This window comes from Thunnus thynnus, chromosome 17 (assembly GCF_963924715.1).
Source record: "Thunnus thynnus chromosome 17, fThuThy2.1, whole genome shotgun sequence".
NCBI lineage: Eukaryota > Metazoa > Chordata > Actinopteri > Scombriformes > Scombridae > Thunnus > Thunnus thynnus.
In genome coordinates, this window is record NC_089533.1 from 10,449,409 (window position 1) to 10,461,470 (window position 12,062).

Below are 12,062 nucleotides of genomic sequence, written 5' to 3' on the forward strand. Positions count from 1 at the left end.
GGTATGTATCCAATTTGGCAACAATGGAAGTCAAGATTTCAATAATATTAGTCCATTGAGGGTTTTGCTTGGGGCCAAAATACTCTGCACCATTTCCTATATTCAAATTGTTTGCAGAAATGTGATACTTTTTGTAACTGTACATGTATAATACATATGTGCACAAACATTTATCTGCACCTGCTTTCACATGTGTGAAATTATTTCTGTGCAGATGCTGCCTGAGCTGCGGAGGTACATCCAGCACATCAGCCTGTCTCCAGACTCCATCAACAATGACGACGTATGTCCCAGTGGCTTACTACACCTTTCATTCTTTTATCAGTCATGTTTGCAGCCACAGTGCTTGTGTGATGTGTGTTTATTGAACATTCTTCCAGGCTGTGTCCCCTCTTATGAAGTACTTACAAGACACTATGGTGATCCTCACTGAAAACCTTGTAAAGGAGAATCTGACCAGGTAATTACTCTCGCCTCCTCGCTATAAATATGACATCATTTATTTTTGTTGAACAGGGACAATCCCTAATTAACAGAACTATTCTGAATTATAATTGTGCCACATTCTGCCTAATTGCTCATTTCCATTTGGCGCGCCTGTGCACCCAATGATAAAAGTCTTAAAAAGTCTTAAAAACACAAACATAAGTCATAAAATAAAACATATATAATATCATAAAAGCACATAATACAAGAATATTTACAGCACATGAAGCAGATGCACATACAGGATATAATGCTGTAGACATAAAGCTACTATGTGTAAAATATGTAAATTTCCCATTGGTATTGTATCTCTTTACATTAAAATGTACCTTATATGATCAGCCAGTGTGTAATGTGCATCATTGCAGCGTGACACTCCTGTGCAGCCTCTTGCTTGAAATTATTTTTCATTCATATACAAAACTGCATCATCAGCATACATTTAGGTAGAATCAAATCAAATAGACTTTTGAGGGACTCCAGCTTCATAAAAGACATAACTTTTGTCGAGTTCCGCAATCACACTCACTGTTTTCCATACTCCACATAAGAAATTAATAGAACCAGGTGAAAAGTGTGAGATGCCAGCAAATAAGATGCTATATGTAAATATTAGCTTAGGGGTGTTAATAATGCCCCTCAGACATGTTTTGTCTTAAAACATATTATTATTGAGCTATTATCTCTCAAATCATACACAACGGTGAGTGAGGGTACCGGGGTGTAATTGGAAGAGCTGGTAAACAAACGTGTCCCATTGTGTCTGCTGCCTTACAGAGTTCTCCAAAGCATGTGGGAGCTGCTCCTGCGGATGATCCTGGACACTGTAACAGAAAACAGGGGTGTTCAGGTGGAGTTTTATAACCGCTTCCAGTACACTGTGGAGGTCAGTGATAATTGCATTTTATCACACAAAACCCTTTAACTGTTTCTAGCTTAACGTGATTGTGTGCCCACCAAGAAGAGTAGTCTGACATGTGTCAACGCTGTAAAGATTATCATCATGTTAAAATCAGCCTTTAATTAGCTCTGTATGCTCGCTGTTGTGCAATCATTTGCATATATCAGATATTTATGAAGACACTAGGTGGTAGTTCAGCGCCACAGTCAGTTCCCTCATGAATGACAATGTGGGAGCTGCTGTGTACTCTAATGCCAACTTAACCAGCTGGCAGGGGACATGACAGATTTTCATGAAAAGTCATGGCATGCCACACAAGTGGGCTGAATTTGGAGTTTGGCAGACACATATCGTGTTTGCCTGCCAGAGGTTTCATGCTGTTTGTGTGAACAAGTCACTCCTGTATGCTAAGATTTGCAATACATTGAGATTAGAGGGAAAATGTGGATTTTTTTTCTTTCGAATTCTTTAGACTCTGTTGCAATTCTTCCACTTCAAAGGAGACGGTCTTTCCCTGGAAGATATGAAGAGTGGAGACTACAAGGTATGAAGTATTGCAATATATCAATCAGGACTCTTGATGGTTGGATGGTTTTCTTTCATGATTTAGATAGATAGATAGATAGATAGATAGATAGATAGATAGATAGATAGATAGATAGATAGATAGATAGATAGATAGCAGGTTATCCAGGCATTGTACTGGAACAGTAAATATACATACAACACTAGAAGAGAGAAATATATATCTATAGAAAAATAAACACAACAAATAACACAATAAAATAGCTCAATGCAAGAATATAAGAAAAAAACTTACCATACAATATAAATATAATACAATATAAAATATAAACATAGGATAACATACTATATACATTAGACAAGTGTAAAAGTTGTTGAATTTTTAAAAGAGAAAGTGCTCCGCTGTCGGGTTTTCAGGATTATCCATAATGGATAACAGTTTGTTCAGTGTCCTCCTCTCCATCACAACTTCAAAGGTGTCTGGTTTGCAGCCAATTACAGAGACGGCCTTCTTCATCAGTTTATTAAGTCTGTTGGTGTCGCCGGCTCCAGTTATGTTCCCCCAGCAGACTACAGTGAAGTACAGTGCACTGGCCATAACATATCGGTGGAAGATTTCCAACATCTTGCTGCACATGTTGAAGGATCTTAGCTTCCTCAGGAAATAGAGTCTGCTCATCCCCTCCTTATATAGAGCCTCGATGTTATTCTTCCAGTTCAATCTGCTGTCAATGTGGACGCCCAGGTAATTGTAGTCGTCCACCCCGCCAACATCCTCTCCCAGAATACACAGGGCACAGGGGCTGTGTAGCCATCCTCTTCCTTCTGAAGTCGATCACCATCTCCCTTGTCTTGGCAGATTTCTTTCAGACCACTCCACAAAATCATCCACCAGTGCTCTGTACTCCTCCTCGCACCCATCACTTATACACCCAACCACTGCAGAGTCGTGAGAGAGCACTTCTGCAAGTGGCATGACCCGGAGTTGTATTGAAAGCCTGAGGTGTAGACGATGAAAAGGAAAGGAGAGAGCACAGTCCCCTGTAGAGCTGTACTACTCTCCACCATTTCAGACGCTGAGCGCTGCCCAGTTGGACAAACTGCAGCCTGCCTTTATGCCATTTATGTCTTCCTACCTAAGGTGTTGTTTATCCTTTTCACTTTCTGATCTTCCTCATGCTGCTTTAGGTCCTGGACGAGGAGCTCAAGCTGAATAAATGTTCCTCCTTTGAGCTGATTGAACAGTACTATCTGGAGAAGATTTCCCAACAGGTGCGTTTCAACTTAGCAGCTTGACAATCTCATTTTAGCCCTAAAGTGGACAGAGGGGTATTGATTGAACAGCAAAACACTCTATCTTCTGTTGTTTTACCTCTGATTGAAAATCTGCCTTCTCCTGGACACTTGAAAAACACAATGCTGTCAAGAGATGCGACATGCAGACTGATACGTGCTGAGTATGATGAAATACTTTATATATATATGAATCCTCTGTATTTAATGTTTCAGAAAACACTCAAACATACCCGTTATGGTCGGATCAGTGTGAAGTGCTACTATGACGCTCCAGAGCAGAGACTGACGGTGGAGATTCTGCACGCTGCAGATATCATCGCACTGGATGCCAATGGTAAAACTTAATTGGTGACTGGTTATTGGTTAAATGGTCAGAATTAAATGCAGATTGTTGTTTTAAAGTTGAGTTTTCACTCCATCTCTTTGTTTTTGATCTTCCTCAGGTTTGAGTGACCCATTTGTCATAGTGGAGCTGTGTCCTCACCACCTCTTTCCTATGGCCAAGAGTCAACGCACGCAAGTGAAACTGAAGACACTGCATCCAGTATTCGACGAGCTCTTTTACTTGTGAGTTTCCCTCCTTTTCTCTTCCCATTTATATGTGCTAATGTCCCTGATTTGATTTTTTTCCCCCCATGTCTTCCAGCCATGTGAGTCCTGAACATTACAGACACAGATTTGCCTGTTTGACCTTCACTGTGATGGACTATGACTGGCTTTCCACCAACGACTTCGCCGGTGAAGCCGTGGCTCCTCTCAGTGACTTCTGCTGGCCAGGGAGACCAAACGCCTCGGCAGCTGGCAAGAGTGTCCAGCCAGTCATTCTCCACCTGTCTCGCAGTAAACCCAGTGGTACATATACCTTCAGGCTGTATCAAGTTTTTTTGTTTTTTTTACACAAACATAATATTGGCTTCTTGGGAGACCAGAGGGTGTAGGTCTGGTTTTCCAATTACTTCTCCAATACGACATGAAAAGCCATTCAATCTAGAGATATTTGTGTCAGGTGTAGGAACTACTCTCATCTGTTTGCTCTCCCCTCCAGAGAAGCCAATCATGAGGATGCTGGACGCTCGTGTCGGAGACAGGGAGGCTCAGGAGTTTGTCCGCAGGCTGAAGGAGATTGAGAAGTCAATGGAGGAAGAGTAAAAGCTATCAGCGCTGCCTGTATTGGTGTTTCCTGACCACGTCTTACGATATGTGCTTTTGTACTGGTACGATGTTTACAATATTTTACTTTGATTTTTACAATATTGGATGTTATTGTTTGTTCAGTAATTATACCAAAATGAAAAAGAAAAAAAGAGGAAAACAATGAAGCTTATCATTGTTTTCTAACTGGGAGATGAACATCCTGTCACTGTGCAACCCTATGCTGTCTCAGTTAAACACTATTTTAGAAATTAATGGATAGTTGATCCTAAATGTTACTAGTCTATATTTTTTGTAATGAGGTTATTGTTATCTTTGTTGTATGATCTTTGATATGATAGATTTAACATGTCAGAACTATTTTGTGGACGTAGCTTACATATCCAATAGTATTCCGTCAGAGTCTAAATCTATACCTCAGATATGCTCATTAGTTGCAGGGGAGTTGAACAGGTATTGAGACTTTTCACATTACTAAAAGACATTGTGGATATAAATTGTGTGAAAGCTAATTTAGAATGTGACAGCTTGAACCCACAGATCATATAGTGGCTTACCAACAAACAGATATGAAGGAAATGATATGAAGGAAATCATGAAGACACAACACATAGCTTTGGGGAATACACTTTGTGAAATCTGATATTTTAAGGCCAGTCAGACAGATCAGGAGCAGAGAGGCCTAACGCTCCCCTGAGGCACACGCCGCAGCTCGGGTTCATTCGACTTTTCAGATTGCTCTTCGCAAAGCTCGTGATGGGTCATTGAAGAGGTCAAAGACAGTGCTACCTTACTGGTGAGAAGACCAATTCTTTTAACTCAGTTCCTTCTTGCTGATTGACTGCAGTGAGTCAACATCACTGCAGAAATTTATATGACCATTTTTTTTCCAAAAACACAGCACAAACTTAAAGTTGTACAAACTCAGCACATCGACAAATTTGATATGTAAAAGTGGAAAATCAGTTTAACAGGTTCTTTTATAGAACTAATAGCCCGGTGAGGAAATAACACACATTTGTGTTGCTTTAATTCAGCCTGAATTGATGCTGTAGACTCAACATACTTTTTATTTCACTGTAAAAATTTATATCATGATTACCAACATAGTCAGATAAATACTGTCTTCATTTTGTGAGTTCAGCATTCATGTTCAGGCTTGTTGAAACGAGAGCACAGAGCAGCTGAAGAAGTTGAACAGACAAATATATTTGTTGATTTAGTTCAAACTGATGCTTGACTTGTGAAGTGACTTATCACTTTGTAGCTTGTTTCTCCTCATTGGGGAGCAGTTGCTATATTTAGAACAACTCATACTTTCATGGTTGTGGGGATACACCAGGAGACCCTGATGCCTGATAATTGAAAGGAAGGAAATTCACCATGATTCCCCTAAAGATAACACAGTGTGAGGCATAGTGAGTAGCCTTATGTCCACATGGTAGAGCTTCAAAAAATTCTATTAAGAGAAACCTACCTAATTGCAGCTAATGAGCTCATGTAGCGTTCAGAAAGTTCTGGAAACAGCCATCAAACATGGCAAAGCCTTTCTTATCCCAGCATCAAATCAATTCAAGCTCATCGCAGGTGTTCTACAAGGACCCAAATTTGAGTTTGAGTCTCGGTGTGAGGCTTAATCTCTTGAGGTAACGAAAGAAGAAAAGCATAATGAACCTGTGCAGTGGCATAATTATACTTCAGGTGCGAGGCAAGCCCTGCATGCCTGCTGCTCGATGGCCTACCAGGCATGATTCTCATTCTCGCCAGGACTCTAAAGTTATGTGTGTGACTGATAGGTTAGGATTTTAATGTTTTCTTCCAGAAAAGATACAACTATTATCTTGTAAAGAACAACACATTTTTATGCAATTGACACTTCACTAAACAACTCAGAAAGCACGAATTCTGGAAGTAGCCTAGATTTTACTCTCATAGTAGCGGTGACCTAGCAAACTAATATTAACATAGCAAGTCCAAGGGGTGGATTTGATTTAACCAGGAGTAGGCTTAAATCTAGGATAGTTAAAGTGACTTTCTAAAATGTCTTTAATTTTACTTATTGACTATGAAGTCCCGGACTAACTAGATTAATTTCATTCACCTGTATTAGTCCTCCAGTGAGAGTACGCACAGTTCTTACTAGCAAGGTTAATATCAATAACCTGTGTTAGTTTTCCTTAGTACTGGACTGATGGTGATCATAAAAACTGAATCTAGTCACAAAAATCTCACAATTTAGTGGAACCGAAAGCATCAAAACAAAGAAATCAATGGACAAATCTGACCTCCTAACCTGGTGGTTTAATTTAAAGGTGCCCTGTGGAGTTTGTCTTGTAAACAAACAAAAAGTACATTTTCATTGAGTGTTGGGTCGTATTCAGACCAAATCAGGTAGTGCAGAGAAAACGCCAGCTCTCCCATTTGAATTGGGGTAGTGCGTTTCAGCTGCGGCCGTTTTGGCTGCTGCGGTGCCCCACCAGACTGCGGCTGGAAAGTTGAGCCAGAGTCAACCTCTGGAGAAATGCAACCCGACGTCAATCATAGCCAGAGATCAGTCTGATCAGAGCTGTAAATTCTGCCATGAGGGAGTTCAAAGACGTTACTAGGACAAGGGGAGGACATTTCTCTTCGTTTGATAACGTTAAAAGTAAAGTAGACTTTGCTGTCAGCTTCCTGACTCAGAAGAGAAAGAGAGAGAGAGCTGAGAGCACCAGCGAGAGAGAGAGAGAGAGAGAGAGAGAGTAGCTGTGGTCAAGCGAGCTAGAGAGTGAATGAAGAGAGGGAGTGCTGGTAGCGAGAAAGCCAGTGAATCAGATCAATAAAATGTTATTTTCTGATTGTTTCACAGCAGTTACGTTCTAGAGCACAAATAAACACACCCAAAAACCCCACACACCTCCGCTCGACCCTGCGGCTGAACGCCGCACTGCCTGATTTGGTCTGTATATGGCCTTACTCACCAAAACACATTGTGCATATCCTTGAGATCTAACAAGTGTTGAATGCATTTCCTTCCTCATAAAACATTCGCAAAGCAAAGTGTTTTAAATCCTGCATTATTGTTTACATCTGTCTCATAGCTTGTGGTCCTCTTCTCTGCTTTTACTGGCATATTGCTGCATTTCTTGGCGCATGTGTGTCCTCCTGCACGTGCATGAGACAGCAAAACAGCGAGCCTCGCTCATAAAAAAAAAAAAAACTGCTCCATAGCACTACTAGAGGTCAAAAACCCCACAGGGTGCCTTTAAACCTCAGACCAATTAGTCCTAGAGTAGCTTTAATCATCCTTCAGGAAACTGGTTTAGTTAATACAAGACTGGGTTCAGTCTAGGACTTTGCTAAACCATATCAGGCAGTTCCTGATTGGAAAATGTAAAAGCAAGGGGCACTCCTTCACCCCACTCAAAAATACCCTAAAAACAATCCATGTGGGTATCATGTGTTTGAGTTTCTACTGGCGTGTTAAAAAGCATTTACATAAAAGAATATACAAACAGGGCTTTAGGAGTTGTTACTAGATGTTGCCAGTTCAAGCATGGCACGACAGACACCTTACTGACAAGACATCGGGATCATTAAGTAGTAACAGATGTATAGAGAAGAAAAACTGTGTAGCAAGTACCGAGAACATAGCACCAAATTTTCACACCGACAGCATTTTGAACAGTGATGTAACTTTACAGTAGCTGCTTGTGTAGTGCTTTGTCGTTACCCCGTGGAGTTGTGAGGATGAAGCACGCAAAAACCATATCTATGCCTGGAAAGTGTTCTGCTGCATTACAGGGATTGTTCAGGTGCTCAAGAAGGCTGCCTTACTTAACAGGAGCGAGGAATCCTTTCAGTCCGTTTAAACAGCACTTGCCTCTATGTTTTGTGTTTGTTTTTGAAGATATTGCAGGCAGAATTTGTTTGTTAGCCTTGTTACTGGACTTGTTAGATTGTTAAGAAAAATCATCTGCCGTGTATCACCTGCTGTCTTCTTTGTTGACGACATGCTGTAGGTTATCTAGGTTATCATGAAGAAGGACTGAAGGACTTGAGTGTTATATTTAAATTATTAGCTATTCTAAAGTTCCTCTGAGACAGGCATTCTGGCCAGTATTCGTTGAGTAGAGTACATTTTTAAAATTGATTGATTCTGGTGATTTACAAATTCGAGCGTATGGTATGTTCAGTCTAAAAATGTTCAATGAAGTCATAGTATTATCATAATATTTCCTACAAAGTGCATTTGATAAAAGGCTGTAGTTTTGTTGTCCGTAATGGAAAAAGGAGGCGGCAAAGTTCAAATGCCTCAGTATATAAAATATGTCAAAGGACATCAGACTGAATTAACAGAATCTCATCACAGCCTAGTTTCATGACTCTCAGTGCTGACATGAACACAATTTTATTTAAGGTATTAAAACGGAAATATTGTTGAATTGAATATTTGGTTTGTCATCTGCCGTCCAAATTTAAAGGAAACAGCTGGTGAAATGTATCTTGAAGAGGCAAAAACACCTTCAATTTGTTATTGTAAAAGTGAATTATTTGTCCTTGAATTGTAAATGCCTGTGTTGCTGTTTATTGGATTATACCTTTGGGAGATGTCTATGACCTTGAATAAAGATTGTATTTAAATTTCAACTTGATATCTTCACTGAGCATGACGCAATTAAATTTGCAGCACAGATATATGAATAATAGATTGAAATATTAGTAAATGAACAAGTACAACAACTCCTGCACCTGTTATTTCAAGGTTCTCTAAACTCAGCAGGTGTATGTAGTGTAAGTAAACGCAGTAACTCTTTATTTTACAGGTTAATTTTTAGGACTTTTTACAGAAGGGGTGGTGGATTACAAGAAAAGTGGAGAGAGAGTTTAGTTGGTTGAGTTGGCAAGTGCCCACTCATTATATCTGGGTTCATATGTAGTTGTTAATTTGCAAAAAGACGTAATAACTCAGACTCTAAAAGTCTTTAACTAACAGAAAATACTTCGTTTATGTGAAATGTGCTTATCATAGAGTTTATGTTGTTTGTCTATGTTGTTAATATGTAGTTTGACATACAAAACTACACACTGAAAATTTTCTGTCAGTCAAAGACTTGTGAAGAGTCTAATTTATTAAGAATTTTTGCAACAATGAAACTAAATATGATGAGTGGCCACTTACCAACTTAACCCACTATAACAAATTGCACCACCCTTTCTGTAAAATACCTGCGAATTACATAGAACATTCCCAGGAAATTTAAAAAAAATTAAAGGCCCTTTAAAACAAAACGTTACTGGAAATGCTACAAGCTGACACTGTTTGTCTACTCTTCATCTTCCCTACAATGTCAGTAAGTCTCCCATGTGTCCCCCCCCGTCCCTCTGTCTGTCCTCGACCTTTAATATGTTACATCTACTCCACAGCGGATACCTAGAGATCAAACACATCATGTAATGCCACAGAAACCCCAGAGGAAAAGCCACATACAAACACTGGGAAACAGGAGTGTTCATTATGTCCGGTGGTGTGAGATCAGAGGGCCAGCAGACTCGCCGTAACACAATCACTTTGCTGTCCAGGTTTCTCAAAGGGCTGCTATGATAATAGATTAGACGATGAGTTCTCATACCTGGAGGACATGAATGTCTGCAAGTGCTTGTACTCTACTGAAGGCCAGTCAATACATTTTAAATTAGAAGCCCTGTTGATGACTGAAGGGTATTGGATTGTGTGCTGGCACAGGTGTGGAGAGGACCTTTTCATCTAATGCAGACATCAAGCCCTCTTGGCAGCACCTGCACATACTAAGTTCATCTGCAAAGCTGGAAGCCTCGAAGGTTAATAATACTCCCATTGGTTCCCTCTCATCTTTACTTTATTTTCAATTGGGATTTCTGATTTTAACCACTAGATGTCCCCATAATTTCACAAATCATTACACAAGCCTGGGCAATGTCAGCATTAACAAATCAGCATGCCAATACAACAATGAAATATATTCAATATGCTGTGACATTTAAGCGGCAACTATGACAAATCTTGTCACACAAACATTGACAAACTGCATTAATGCACTTTGAGGTGCTGATTTGAACTCATTCCTAAAACTACAACACAAGAAGTAGCTGTTATGTTGAGGCATCCTGTGATTAATGTCTCGATTAAAAAACTAAAACCATTTAGGGATAAAAATAATAATAATTTCCAGATGACGGATGATGGTGGTGTGAGAGGCTACAGTAAGCTTCCCTTATCAGGTATTCTTTAAGTTTTGGCAGCAGGGTAGAGAGGTGGGAGCCTTCAGCTGGTGTTGATCCCCAGGAATGTTGGCAGAGTCTTTGCGTTGCTGCTGCTCCTCTGCTGGCTCTGGCAGATACATTGAACAGTTCTGTGATCTCACGGTGTCTTATCTCCCCTCAAACAACCCTAATCCTCCACACAGAAATGTTACACCGCAGAGCCCGTCCCCTCCCACTGTAGCAGCTCACGCTGGAGCCCCCCACACAAACACTCCTTCCCCCCTTTTTTCTTTTTAAGTTTCAAGATTACACACCTGCAGATTCCCTGATGTGGCACTGCATGGTTTTTCCTGTGAAGACTGACGCCACAGGTTTAGTCATGACACTCCACCTGATACATTTCCAACAAACAAGGAAGGAGAGATCATCAGCTCAAACCAACCAAGCTATCTTGTGTGTGCCTGTGTATGTGTGTACATGCTTGTGCTTGCTTGTAAGTTATTTTAAGTGTCTTAAGAAAAGTTAGGGAATACTTCTGGCGCACCTCCACAGAAATTGTGATTAAATCAGAAGAGCATTATAAATGTCTGTCAGTGCCAAGGAGAAGTTTCTTTCAGACAAAAGGAAGTTTCCATGCAGGCTAAGGACATAAACACCTGTTGTCTGCAGGTGCATCCTTTGCCGTGGCGTCAGCGTAATTAGGCACTTCTGAAGTCAGCCTCTCCTCTCCAGCAAAATGTGATGAGGCCAGGGTGAGGAGAGGCCAACACAGCAAGTCCTTTGTGGCTTCAGGGGCCTCTGTCGGAGCGAGCAGAGATAATATTGGACAGCTTGCCCCTGAGGAATGCAAATGGGACAGTGCTTGGGCCAAAGCCAGCGACTCCGCTGAGCCTTTTAACAGGACCCATCACAAAATCATCCCTTCAGCTTCACACAGAGCCGTGTCAACTGATCTCAGCACAGTGAGTGAGTAAGCGAGCGGTCCAAACCGACTGCACACCATCTTGGACTCAGAAACTTTGATGCATGTCCTGATTAGTCCACAAAGACAAAGGTCTGGCACACTGTACACTCAGTAAATGCTTGAGGGCTCACTTTACCCACAATTTATAGCATAGTTACATAAAAAAAGGGAATGACAGGGGAAATCCAGACCTGTTGAAAGAGTTGAAAAGAACAAGTTTAGGCTTACATGTACTTAGCTCACTAGCAAGCACTGTGTGTCGTTTGCTCTTCCATTAATAACAATTTCAAAATGGTTTTTATATAATTTGAGCCAACAACAATGTCATTTTGCTAATATAATTAGACTAATACACATATTCATATTTAACTACATATAAAATATTAGCCTCACTGATGACAGAAATGCCGTTGCTCTGGTCACTATGAAATGCAGTACTTTGAGCTCCTCATGACTTTATGCTCAGCACACAGGTTACATCAGTTTGGCAACCACCATGAATGACTCCCACTGATG

General features: G+C 40.5%; 1 protein-coding gene across 1 annotated transcript in view; it reads left to right on the forward strand.

The window, feature by feature from the left end:
* baiap3 (BAI1 associated protein 3) overlaps window positions 1–8,989 on the forward strand; it is a 39,115-nt gene extending 30,126 nt beyond the window's left edge. Inside the window, exons 26-34 of the mRNA XM_067570477.1 lie at window positions 215–283; window positions 381–460; window positions 1,264–1,372; window positions 1,860–1,931; window positions 3,101–3,184; window positions 3,422–3,542; window positions 3,652–3,775; window positions 3,855–4,060; window positions 4,254–8,989. Of these exons, the coding sequence (XP_067426578.1) occupies window positions 215–283; window positions 381–460; window positions 1,264–1,372; window positions 1,860–1,931; window positions 3,101–3,184; window positions 3,422–3,542; window positions 3,652–3,775; window positions 3,855–4,060; window positions 4,254–4,357 (969 nt within the window). The 3' untranslated portion in view covers window positions 4,358–8,989. The remainder of the gene's footprint in view (window positions 1–214; window positions 284–380; window positions 461–1,263; window positions 1,373–1,859; window positions 1,932–3,100; window positions 3,185–3,421; window positions 3,543–3,651; window positions 3,776–3,854; window positions 4,061–4,253) is intronic.
* Window positions 8,990–12,062: the final 3,073 nt, after the last annotated feature.